Genomic DNA, 13052 nt, shown 5'->3' with positions numbered 1-13052 from the left:
AGAACAACCTCCGCGGTGGGAACCTGTAAGACATGCAGACTTTATTATGTACAGAAATACATGGTAGCATATCAGGACCAGCAAATGACACAGATATGGACGCAAATGGTTGCCAAAGTTCACAAGATTCATCATGGGTATTTTGAAAGGACTAATTGAAACAAAACTTAATTAACCTTAATAAGCATAGGAAATGTAATCACTTTTAATACTGAACAAATAATTTATTCACCAAATTATGTTTTTTAATCAATACATTGAAGATGTGAATTTTTGAGTTAATTGTTTCCACCCTAAAAACTTCTGAGTTAAAATTGTTTTCGTACAGCCTGCGAACAAAACGGGATAAGACTTCATTTCGTTTCCATTTCCACGTTAGCACACCCCGTTCCAGGTGGGTTGCTCTGTCTCTTTTAGGCGAGTTCTTTACCGTTAGAGCTGATGGATGACATAGGATTTACATCGATTTATGCGGTAGTTATAGATTTGCAACAAATTCTTTCAACGGTTTTCAACAAGAAATTTTCAAGGGAAACTTCTTGTTAAACTTGCATATATATATTATTTAATTGCATCACAAGCTTTCATATGAAACCCAAATAAATAAATTAGTTTAAAATGTTTCCACGAAGAGCTAATTTACATGCGGTCCAAAGGGTAGCAAAATAATATAATGAAATAGACAGTATTCGAAGATATTGACCATCATGACAAGTTTGCCGCGTATTTCATTAAGAAGTCTCCAAGGTGAGCGGCAATCGCTTTGCTACTTTCTATTGTTTGTGCAGTATTATCAAATTCCAAATAACCGGGCATGGTCGAGTTTGGTTCTCTAAGTATCGTGAATTTGTATTTTTATGGGCAAGACATTGTTACTGGTGGTTCTTGTTTAATTCAATTTCAGGTTATTTTATGATCGATTTGCTTATTGGATCAATACGGTTGAAGTTAATGTTTTATTAGGTTCAACTTTCTTTCTTGGTGAGGCAATTGTGTGAAATGTTTTCTTCTGTGAAATCATTAATACTGGTAAAGTCATTCATCCAAGGGTGTCGGTATTGTACGAAATGTGATTCTAATATATTGGGTTGCCTGCTTAATTTTAAGCCTGCGTATGGCGCCTTAAGGTATAATCAGATTCGGTTTTTAAGCCATCCACCCAAAGCTTTAGATGCCTCGGATAGCGAACGGGAAAATCCCGTGGATTCCTTGGATGAAGCAGGAACGAGAAGAAGGCCGGAACAGATTAAACTCATACATGACATGGTGAAGACAAGTAAATATTTATCGGAGGAAGAATTACATTCATTTAGAGAAAATATTCTTGGTATTGGTAATGTAGTTAATGATTCAAGCATAGATGCAGTAGTGATGGGTGTGTGTTCATCTTTGAAAAACATGGAATTTGCTAACCGTTATTTGAGTTTCTTGGAAAATAGAAATTCTGACATTAACATCGCTACAATGAGTAGGTACATGAAGTTATGCTATGTTTGTGGTCAGGTGGAAGATGAAAGTACAGTCATAAATACATGGCATAATCTTAAGGAGAAACTTCCATTAATGGATGCTTCAACAGCAGAAAATATAATTCACGGACTGTCAGTTACAAGTGAATGGAATCAAGGACTTGAGTTATTGAATGTGGTTAAAGAAAACGGTTCCCCTAGTGCTTCAACGTACAGTGCACTAATTGTTTCGGCCTTTCGTAACAGGAATATTGAGGTAGGTTGGAATTTAATGGAGGAATGCGTTCAAGAAAAAAAACCCTTGGATAGGGTTTACCTTGTTTGGTTGGATGAATATTGTACCTTGGGAAAGGACTCCAATATGGAGCATTGTATTCAAATGGCAGAAAAATTATTAAATTTTTTAAGTTGCCACGAAATTTCAGTGTCGAACGAGGTTATTCGAAAGCTGAAGCATACCTTTGAAAAAATGAAATGGAAGGGCCATTATACGTCTATTAATGACAGGTTAGTGAAGTTTTATTCTTTTAGCATTTTAATTGCTGCCTCTCTGTGCTATTTTTAAACTTTGATTCTCTTTCTTGGTCTGTGAATAATATTCTTGTTTAGTTAAGCAAACCCTAAACATTTCTATCCTATTATTTAGAGGAGCATGCACCGTATGTAAAGGGGAAATGATTCCAATATTCATATCGAAATCAGAGTTCCAAGCTCTCAGCAAAACATTCTTAGAAAAAGTGCTCGTAGGGCCTGATGTTTTCACTAAATCATCACCCGAAGAAGTGAAGGCTTTTCAGGAACTCATTGCCAAGGAGGCACCATACAATACTGTCATTGATGGATTAAACGTTGCTTATTCAGGAGGAGTTGAGAGGAGAGGGTCTCGGACTAATCCCGCATCAATTGTAAGATCATGTATTATAGTCAAAAGTGTTTAATCATTAAAATTATGAGTTTTGATTTGATATTTGTATTTCTTTGCAGCTGCAAAATGTAGTTGCACATTTTGTAGATCTTTCTCACAAAATTCTTGTGTTGGGGAGGACTCATATGAATGCCTGGCCCAGAAAGGAGATGGATTACATTAAAAAAAATTCTCAACTGTTTTTAGCTGAAAATGTGTAAGTGAAAACATGAGCATGAGCTACTTTTATTCACCAAACCTAGAGAAAAAAGTTATAAATGCTTTTCAAACCATCATGCCAAATTACCAGAACCTTCATTTCTCGAAGTCTTGCACAAGGTAGAGGAAAAATACTTTCCCATCCGCAATGAATTAACGTCAAAAACCTTGAAACTCATCTGTTATCATTCTTCTTTTTAATTTCGGTAGGAAATGTGGAAATGGTTTCCTAGATCTCATGATGGATGCTAATGTCTTCATTGTGGTGGTTTAAATTTTCAGTCTTGTGGGAGAGTCCTCATGATTATGATTCATAGCCTGCCCATTTTCTGTTTTAATTTCTCTCCCAAGTTTGCATCATCATCATAGGTGGCTGCCTGTTTTAGCTGTATGGCAGAATAAGCTCTGTTTGGTATCATTGGGGCACAGCTCTTGTTCAAATGATGCACACATTAGTTGCATCAGAGTGGGACACAAAGCAATTTACATGCCTGCACTTCTACATTCCTCCTTTATTAATGCTCCTAAGTACAACTTTTTTACTTGCTAAATAAAACTGAATTCTTTTATATTCTCACAAAGGGCTGCCTTTCTCCTTTTTGAGATGAGAGCTAGCACTAATCAAAATAAATCAGCCTCTAAAATTCCTCCTCCATAAATACTAAGATGCTCCCCAAGGACTTAACTCTGGACATGGTTGTAGTGCTTGTGCGGTCAGATGACCCCTAGAATTGTGCTGACAGGAGCAATAATATTTGCTCGTGGTAACGACGCCCTGGCCGTCACCCAGACAGGTCTAAGGGTAAGAGCCAGTCAAAATAAGCCGCAGTGTCTGTTCCATGGTGATGAGGAACAAAAACTGCAGATAAAAAGGCATCTGACCCCAGTGCGGTGGTCATTGAGCGAAGTTGTCACATATAAACACAAATAAGAGAGGCAACAAGAAACCAAATCAATTATTTACCCCAAGGAATGATAATAGAAAACAAATGTAGAGATGAGTCATGGTAATTAAGTGACTTGATCTACTAGGCATTGTGTAGGGATCAGCAGTGGGAAGGGGTAAGGCTTCAGCAGTTGTCATCACATCAAATCCTTGAAGGTCAAAGCTGAAAAAATGAATAATTATCAACCTATCTAGGGACTTAGAACATTAGGATGATGTTGAGAATAGGGAAATAAGAAAATATAAAGCAGGAAGTGAAGAGAAGAAATAGTGGGAATATTAGAGTTTTAGATAGATTAGATGTTTTTGGGTAATGTGAGGTGATAGCAGGACATCAGGGAATCATACAGCAGAGGGAAAAAGAGCCAGAAGGGAGTAGCAATGGTGTTGAATAAAATAGTAGAATAAAGTGTAGTAAACAAGAAGAAGGCAAGTGATAGAAAAGCATTAGCAGAACCAGTTAGCTTCATAATAATTTTGGTCTACAAACCAGCAATTAAACAAATGAGGAAGAAATAAGGTATATAATCTGAAGATTTTATTTTTGGTATACTGGAAGAAAGCATTTGATAGTGATGTGGGATTTGAATGAAATTCTGGGTAATGGACTAACTTATAGCATTTATGAGGAAGGGAATGAGGCAGAAAATTGCGTTGGATTAGTGTGCCTGGGGATTGTCAATATAAGGATGGAGAAATGGGCAGTTGAGGGAGGATGAGGAGGGCAAATGCTCGAGTAAGGGGAGAGGCATGCATGGTGCTATAAAGGTTGAGGTCACTAATAGAGAGGAGCATCGAATGCAGTCAGGATGTAATTGTGCTTAATAGATTTTGAGAAGGCAATCCATAGAGTTAATTGGGCAAAATAAATGAATGCAATGTAGAAAATAGGGCTTGGCTGGAGGGAAAGATGCCATATCCACAACCTGTACATGTGTCAGACTGCTCAGGTGGGAGTGGTATTATGGAGTCTGAGTGAGCAGTCTTCAGAAGAGGGGTGAGACATTGATTTTGATTATCACCGTTGCTTTTCAATGTATATGTGGAGGAAATGGTTAAAGAGGAATGTTAAGAACTGGAGACTGGAATGAAAGTCTGTGGAAAATTCATGAATCAGCTAGGTTTGCAGATGAACAAGCTTTATTTTCTCAGTCAGATAAGGGGTTGTAAGCATTGCTAAACAAAGCAATGGTCATGGAGTGTTTGAAAAAGAGAAAAGCAAGGTTAAATACTAAAATAAGATTTCCTGAAATAGAGCAGGTGGACCTTTTACTATTTAATCAAGGACTCTCTACTCCATTGACCTATCTTAGAAGTGTTTTGGATCAAAATGATCAATGTAGTGGTGACGTAAAGGGAATAATTTCAAGGAGGAAAGAAGTTATGGCAAGGATGAGGAAATTGATGACTGGGATAATGAGTTAGGACATATAGACAAGGCTTGTTAAAACTTAGATATGGAGTGGAGTTTTTCAGCATTAGTGAAGAGAAAACAATAGGCAAGCAAGGAAGTAGTAGGCAATGAATAGGCATGTTTGGCTGAAGGAAGGGAGAAAGGAAGTATACATGCAGCATTGAAGAGAGGCTTTTTATAGTTTTGTTTTGTTGGCCGAGGCAAGGAAGTGTATTGTTTGACCGCTGTACAGTCTATATCCATCCAAAACCTACTATAACCTGCTGAATTCAATAATAATTGACAATGGAGTGTTTGTGGTTTACATTAATCATTGTAGATTTTTTTATAAAATTTAAATATTTTATAGAGAAATGAAAATACTGACCAGAAAATATTTTTTCTTTGAGGAGGATTTTATAAATTGGAAGCTTTAACTAATTTCTGCTTGGAACATCTTGCTGTTATTTTATATATCCAAGTTATATTTGATGTGTACTGTAGTTTAGAAGTGCTTACAATTAATCTCATGAATATAAATATTCAGTTCCCAGGATGACCCATTCTTGTTGTATGCAGCCATGAGTAGTGGTCCTGGCACATGCTTCCTTTCAAGAGATTTGATGCGTAGCCATGCTTATCGGCTGAAATGTGCTGACCCTAGCCTTGCCAGCATCTTTCAACGCTGGCAGATTTCCCATCAGATGAGACTTCTTGGTGTTTCCCAAAACAACAGGGTTATCATTAAGGTATATGCTTACACATCTTCTCATGGATATAGATATAAGGAAAGCGAATAGAAACACACAAAAAGGATAAACACAAAAATATAAGGACACACCCCATACCCTTCCTTTTTGTGCGTTTCTATTCCTTTCCTTTTATCTATATACATGTGAATTGAATGTTCACCATTTCACAGTATTCGTGTTTGAATTTGTATTTGACCAGTGTGGCTCATTTTCTGTTTCTGGTTATGCATGCCTTTAAGGACAATGTATCTACTCTTATGACATTTTATGAGTGCTTACTGTGCTTGCCTTTACTCCTGTTTGTTCGCCCATTACCTTGTTGGTGGGTGAAACAACTACCGAGCATCATCATTTGACCAAAGAATTTGGGCATTTTGTTGCAAGAACCCCCGTGGATTTCATTGTTTATTATATTTTTTAGATAGCTAAATTAGTAGAGCAGCCCGGCAAGTCCATGGTCCATGGTTTAAGTCCTTGTTATAAAAAGCAACTGTTAAAAAGACTGTAAATGGGGATGGCCAAAGCAGTAAGGCATTTCTCAGAAGCATAGCACTCAATGTGATGAGAGCCAGTTGCATGGGTGGTTTTAATGGAGGTCAGTAACTTAACCTTTTGCACTCGAATGTCGAGTGTGACTCCACACGGTTAGCAACGGCAGCAGCTTGTGTGTCAAGCCACACTCGACATGGAGTTTCACCACGAGGGGAATTGGGATTTTTGTCTATTTTTCCAATAACTTTTCTTGTAATCATTTGCATGAAAGGAAAAGGAAAGTTAAAGCTTAATTAATAGCATGGCTTGTTTTATAAATGAATAGTATCGACCCATGATGTCGTTGTCGACATAAATGCCGTCTCCCAAAGGATGCCACCACCTACGCAGATGTTTTTTGTTATCTATTTACTGTGTTGTAAGTTCTTTTTCATTTGTATTGTTTGCTTTTCATTACTTGGAAGTCAGCTAAATGTAAAGCTATGCCTTTTAGAGATTATCGGTGTCTAAAAAAAGATAGCCAGAATGTAAAGTTACCTCAGTCAGCTGATCTTTAGTTCATTGCTTTCTAGTTTGGACCCTTTCATTTCCTTTTCTTCCTAGTGTCCGCTGTCTCATCACAAATTCTGCCTGCTCTTTTCCTATCTATTGCATAGTCAGGAATCTTGAGTAGGAGGGCCCAAGATATGATCTATTATATTCATAGTAAAACACAAACCTTAGGCCTTTTCCTGGAGTCATGCTTTTTTGAGGTTGCATCATCATTGTTTGAGGAGTGTCCTAGACATGAGTCATTGATTCATAGTAACTAGAACCCTAGCACTTTTCCTTTGTCGTGGTGTTTTGAGGTTGCATCATCCTCCTGTGGTAAAGAACCTTCCTTATCTTAGTCCCTGAGGTTTGATTAAGTTTCTAGAAGCATAACGCAGGTGTTTTCCCTGATGACAGAGGGTTCTCTTTCAACAGATGCTTTCCCTTTAGTAGGACGAATGCATAGCCAGCTAGTAGTTGCTCATTCTGAACGATTTTCACCTCCTCACGATGGATAAGTATTCCAAAGAATTAGTAAGCAGCGACGAAAAATTTTACATCGAAACTGACGAATTTATTAACAAATATAATAGTGACAAAAGTGAGTTATCTGAGAATGCATTTGGAGATGATGAACCAGTCACTGGTCCAAGTGGAACTGTGGAAAAGAAAATGTCCCTTGCTTCACCCAAAGATCAGGGTGAATGTACTGACGGTGATGTTGAATTCATACTGACAAAACGAAGACGCACAATTGTTTATATAAGTGATAGTGATGGAGATATAGGTGATAGCATTGTGCATTCGGGCATAAGGCCCAGTGAAAGTAGTGTTTATAGTGGAAAACTAGAAAAAGAAAAGTGGAATACTGTATCTGTGAATGACCACGAGCCTAGCAGAATCCCTTTCTCCACTGGTCAGTTACGTGTTGGACCTCAAGTTCTTCTTCTGGATGTGCCACACCAATAGAGTTTTTTCAGTTGCTTTTTACAGATACATTGATACAAAATATAACAGAAGAAACCAACGAGTATGCTAGGCATAAAATTAACCAGAAAGAACTATCGCGGCAATCCACTTGGAATAATTGGGAAGATGTGACAATGGCGGAAATGAAGGCTTTTCTTGGCGTAATACAAAATATGGGTGTATTGAATCACCCTAACTTACAGAGTTATTGGTGCACGGATTCTGAGTCTCATATACCATTTTTTCGAGCTGTTTTCAAAAGAGAAAGGTTCTTGAAAATATTTTGGATGTTACACTGAAAAATGATCAAAAGTCAAGTAAAGAAATAAGAACAAGAACCGAGAAGGTAAACTGCTTCCTGTCATACCTTGAAATGAAATTTAGGGAGAGATTCTGCCCTGGAACGGAGATTTCTGTTGATGAGGCTGTTTTTAGTTTCAAGGGAAAGATAGACTTCATCACGTATAATCCTAAAAAGCCAACAAAATGGGGTATTCGTCTATATGTCCTCTCAGATTCCAAAAGTGGTTACGTACATTCATTTGTCCCTTATTATGGTGGAAACATTGGTGAGACCTGATCTCCCTTTTACTAGCGGAATAGTTTTAGAACTGCATGAAAGATGGAAGAACTCAGTATCTGGTTCTCAAGGCTATCATTTCTTCACTGACAGGTATTACATTAGTGTCACTCTTGCAAGGGAATTGCTAAAGAAAAAAATACACTTGACAGGGACAATAATGCCCAATAGGAAAGATAATCCACCTGTGATCAAACATCCAAAGCTAAAGAAAGGAGAGACAGTGGCTTACAAGGATGGAAATGTAATGCTCCTTGCTTGGAAAGACAAGAGGATAGTCACAATGCTCAGTACCTGGGACACTGCAGAGACTGAGTCCATGGAAAGGAGAGTTCATGGTGGTGGGAATGAAATAGTTTTCAAACCCAAGGTTGTGACAAACTCTACCAAGTTTATGGGGGGAGTTGATATAGCGGATCATTACACAAGCACTTATTGTTTCATGAGGAAAACTCGAAAATGGTGGCGTAAATTGTTTTTCTGGGGGCTTGAGGTCAGTGTTGCAATTCCATTCATATTGTATAAAGAATGCCAACAAAGAAAAAATGAAAAACATATCTCGCATGTGAAATTTGTTAGGAAACTAGTACATAATCTTGTTCGAGAATTCCGAGATGGTACACAAACTTCCAGGGTTAGATTACCATCCACAAACATAGAGCAACGTTTAGATGGCAAACTCCATATTATTATTATTATTATTATCGACTTATTTGGGCGAGGTTGGGACTATTAGTCCCTTCTTCCACCTAACCCTACATTGCAGATATTTGATGACAATCACATACAACCAAGCCCTAGATGGAGGGAAGTCCACCTAGGTGGGAATGGAACCCACGACCTCTGGGTTGGTAGGCGAGGACGTTACCCTGCCACCACCGAGGCCGGCTATTATGACACCTTACCCTCACAAAAAACATAAGATTGTGCGGTTTGCTCTAACCGAAAAATCAAAGGTGGAAGAAGGGAGACGATATATATCTGTGAGACGTGTGAATGTAAAGTAGGTCTTCATGTTGTGAATGCTTCCAAAAATATCATACCATGAAATACTATAGAGTTTAAATTATGGTTTATCAAAAAATTATCAATAATTATGTCAAAAAATCCAAATAAATAAGTTTGTATGAAAAGAAACTCATTTTTCATTCTAGTGCCACGCTTAGTAAATTTGGGGTATTTAAAACATTGAATCCCGAGTAGACTAAGGCAATCGAGAAAAAAGCACCCGAGTGCAAATGGTTAAAGTGTTCATCAGGAGAATTGGAAAGTAATACAAGAAAAGGGAAGCAAATGCATTTTAGGCAGAAGTTGAAGTATCCATATGATGGTTTCCCAAGAAAGTGGTTTGAAAATATGTGCTAAGAAGGTCCACACGCTGGGGTTCAAAAGCCACTTTTACACCTAGTGACATTCCTATTGGTGTGTGTGTTAACAGAATTATGTTGGTAATTAAATGTAGACCAGAAGCATTTTGGGTTGGTAACACATCCAGAGTAAATAGTGGCTTAGTGATTACTATAGTAAATTTTAGCAAGATGTATGACATGATACCAAAGGCCTTTTTTGAAGTGTGGGGCTATGGAAAGCATCTGTGTAAGGATCATACGCTTAGTTTATTTTTTAAAGAAAATGCTGTCTCGCATGTTGTCCATGGGGGAGGCACTTCCTTCTTTGGGTCTTTTGGTGAAAAATGCCGTCCCTTAATACAGGATGCAACCAATCATAAAAGAGGTTAATGGCATCGTCCACTGTGCTCTCTTTTAAAAGATGCCATGAGAGAGAGGGTGTCATTAATAGGAGCCCGGTTGGTCATCTTCCAGATGGGGCTGGTAGGGTGGAGGGGAGGAAGACATGGAGGCCACCCGCTGGCTCTCAAGCAAATGTGGAAAAACCCAGGTGGGAACTGTGGCCAACATGGGTCACTTTCACTTCCAGTAAGGCTATAACTAATCCAGGAAGGCCAACCCTCTGGGTGTGAAAAAGTTGGTTTGAGAGTGAACCCACTAATAAAATGTTGTATGAAAAATTCCTCAAGATTGGTGGGAAATTGGGAAAGTAAAGGAGACGAACAGTTGATGTTTAAGTTAAAGTCACTAATCAGAAGAACTTCACCTGACACACAAGCCAGCAATACACAAACAAATCATATGGTGATTAGATATAAGTAACTTGACAGACAGTGGTAAAAGGGGATGGTGACATCATGGGTTTGTGCCTTAATCTACTTTAAAGACTCTTCCATAGATCTCTTGGATGGTTTTTTTGACTGAAGCATCCAGAGGCTACATTTGAGAAGTTAATGCACCATGAATCACAGCAAGGTGCACCTTCCATTCAGTGGCAAGGCTTCTTGCCGACTCTGTATTCTGGGTCTTGCACTGAGTGCACTCTAAAAGAGATGGTTTCTTCAGAAGACCACCTGGATGCCTGGCCCCCACCTTCCATAACCAAAGCTTCATTCTGTGTACATTCATCCATCCGTCGTGATGAACACGAATAGATGAGGTGTATCCCATGAGTACCCCACCTGCATTCATAACTCCATTGTGGCATTATTCTTTGCCATCTGGCTCGTGACATCCTTCGAAGTAATCCCCATTCGACTGAAAAACACCCTCCCATTGAGGTTTCGTCATCCTGAAGCAGTTCTGTAAGTCACTTTTAGGAATTAACTTCAGTGCGCTCATCACATTCGTCTTTGTTTGAATTGTCTCTATGTCATTGAACTGGTACCTTTTGAGCAGGATTTTTGATCTTGGGAGCAGGGAGAAGTCGCAGGGGGCTAAGTCGGGACTGTATGGAGGCTGACTTCGAATGAAATGATGTGCAGTGCTTTGATCATGTTTCTTGATCAACACGACCAATCCTAAGAATTTATGATTAAACCAGAAGTTTATTCTGCAGGATTGGAACTCATTCAAACTTTCATTGTTATGCATTGTAGTACCTTCATAGCTATTCATTTGGAATTCTACAAACAGATGCCATGTGTAGGTGCTGTGCCAGCAGAACAGGTTTTCTTGGTGTAGGACAAATGCTGTGCTTTAAAATGTCCATGCACTGATGGTTGATCGAGTGCTTTCATTGTCCATTTGGTCCAAAACCCCATAAATAACTAAGAAGAGGGAGTGAATGAGACATTAGTCTGCTTAGAGAGAAGCCTTGGAGCCCTCGAGATCATTTTCCTCCCTCCCCTTCTTCCTTTTGGGTGATCGCGAATTAGTCTACGAAGGAGTGGTAGCCCCCACCCCTTCAATTCCTCCACCCCTCCCTCCATTTGGCCCCTTAAGGCTTGTGAAAGGTTTATAGATTTCAAGGAACGGGAGAATATTTGAATAATTGCTATCATTTGCATGGTACTTCATTGGTATAGAATTGTTGCATAGATAATTTTATTTGCTTTCTTGCCTATTCCCTAATTCTTATGCGACTTAGAATAATCTTAGGATGAGTGATATTTTGCACTCCCTCACGCTTTCATTTTCGAATGTTTTGTACCATTGTGTTGTCATATTGTGTATTTTTTCATCCTTTCCTTCATTTGATAAAGGTATTTGTCTATGGAGGTTAAATGCTTTGTTAATCATTGATGGTGATAGTTCAAAATGAATCTTCAAGTACAGAATTCATTCTCTCCTCATCTCATGTTGAAACTTCTCTTTTCTAAGTACTTAATTGTCTAATTCTTCTCTTTCCTTCACCCACTAAATATTCACTACAGATACAGTATGTAAATTTGAACCTATCAGCGGTGAAGTACAAAAGTTACCATCCCCCACAATCAAGAATACACCCTGTGCACAATCCTTCCTGCATGGACAGAATCTGAGTTGCTGAGTTGGAAAAAGACTTCCAAATGCCCCAGGGTGTTTAATTGATTTTGGCCATGACTGTAAAATAGACTAAAAAGGAAATTGTTAATGATCTTTCATAACCCAGAAAAGAGGATTGATGACTGGCTCTGTCCCATTAAAAGCCATTTATCTGCTTTCCAAATGTCTGAAACTTATGGTGGCATGCTATACCATTCATGGAAATATGTATTTAGTAAAACAATCGAAGAGATCCCCTGGAAGGCGGATCATCCAAATGATTATTGTTCGGCATTGCTGCAAATAACTCATGTTCTGCTGTATAAATACCAAGTGGATTTCGAACAGTTACGGGAAGGTGATAATTTATTATGATTTCTTCCCCTTTTAGCCACCCCTGGAGTTCTTGCCAAAAGTACAGAAGGTGGGTGGCAATTGGCACATTCCTTGTCAAGAAGAGGATGGTGCTCATCAAGTGGGAAGAAGTGCGGTTGTCCCCAACTCCCACCTTGACCCCCCGACCACGTGGCTCTGCCTCTCCCCCAAGGGGCATGGGGCAAGGCAGTTCAAGAAATCCCATGGTGAATGGAGTAGGAACTATAATTAATATGCATGTCAGGCAAGGTAGATGTTGCTTTTTGTTGAGTGTGAATCTTCTGGAAATGTATTGTAAAAATATATAAGTGAAAATCTTTCTCTTGGATTCATTACATTTAATTTTCCATTACGTTATAGTTAGAAAAGGACCATTATTGAAATGGGAGAGAAAAATATCATGATGTATGGACATCCTAGCATCCTGTGTGGATAATAAAATATGATTTGTAAAAAAAGTTTAGGGAAAATTTTCTTGGAATTAGATTTCATATATTGCCTCAGTGCCTCAAAATTCTTCAAAATACATCCCTTGAGCATCAACAAACTTTTGCCAGTGGCTTTTCCATGACTCGAAGGCTCCTCAGGGATCGAGATGGGGTGGGGG

General features: G+C 38.6%; 1 protein-coding gene across 2 annotated transcripts; it reads left to right on the top strand.

Annotated features, from left to right (window-relative positions):
- The first annotated feature begins 800 nt into the window (after nt 1-800).
- mldr (mitochondrial ribonuclease P catalytic subunit) lies at nt 801-12819 on the top strand. 2 transcript variants are annotated; one of them, XM_071584758.1, is made up of 6 exons: nt 1616-1725; nt 1895-1976; nt 2116-2374; nt 2454-2590; nt 5479-5680; nt 12462-12819. In XM_071584758.1, the coding sequence occupies exons 2-6, from the start codon at nt 1939-1941 to the stop codon at nt 12675-12677; spliced, it is 852 nt and encodes a 283-aa protein (XP_071440859.1). In that variant the 5' UTR covers nt 1616-1725; nt 1895-1938; the 3' UTR covers nt 12678-12819. The 2 variants fall into 2 exon arrangements, with proteins under 2 accessions (XP_071440858.1, XP_071440859.1); XM_071584757.1 differs by having other exon boundaries at nt 801-1976.
- Nucleotides 12820-13052: the final 233 nt, after the last annotated feature.

The sequence above is a fragment of the Hetaerina americana genome, unplaced genomic scaffold, assembly GCF_022747635.1.
Source record: "Hetaerina americana unplaced genomic scaffold, ioHetAmer1.1.p SCAF_2, whole genome shotgun sequence".
Lineage (NCBI taxonomy): Eukaryota > Metazoa > Arthropoda > Insecta > Odonata > Calopterygidae > Hetaerina > Hetaerina americana.
Note: the sequence above shows the minus strand (reverse complement) of the source record. Positions and strands in the feature narration are given on the sequence as shown.

What these genes read in the sequence shown, in the direction of transcription:
- mldr (XM_071584757.1), top strand. Translation starts at nt 1,000, where the DNA reads ATGTTTTCTTCTGTGAAATCATTAATACTGGTAAAGTCATTCATCCAA. An exon ending in GGACTAATCCCGCATCAATT is followed by an intron (nt 2,375 to 2,453) that starts GTAAGATCATGT and finishes ATTTCTTTGCAG; the next exon opens with CTGCAAAATGTAGTTGCACA. An exon ending in CTGTTTTTAGCTGAAAATGT is followed by an intron (nt 2,591 to 5,478) that starts GTAAGTGAAAAC and finishes ATAAATATTCAG; the next exon opens with TTCCCAGGATGACCCATTCT.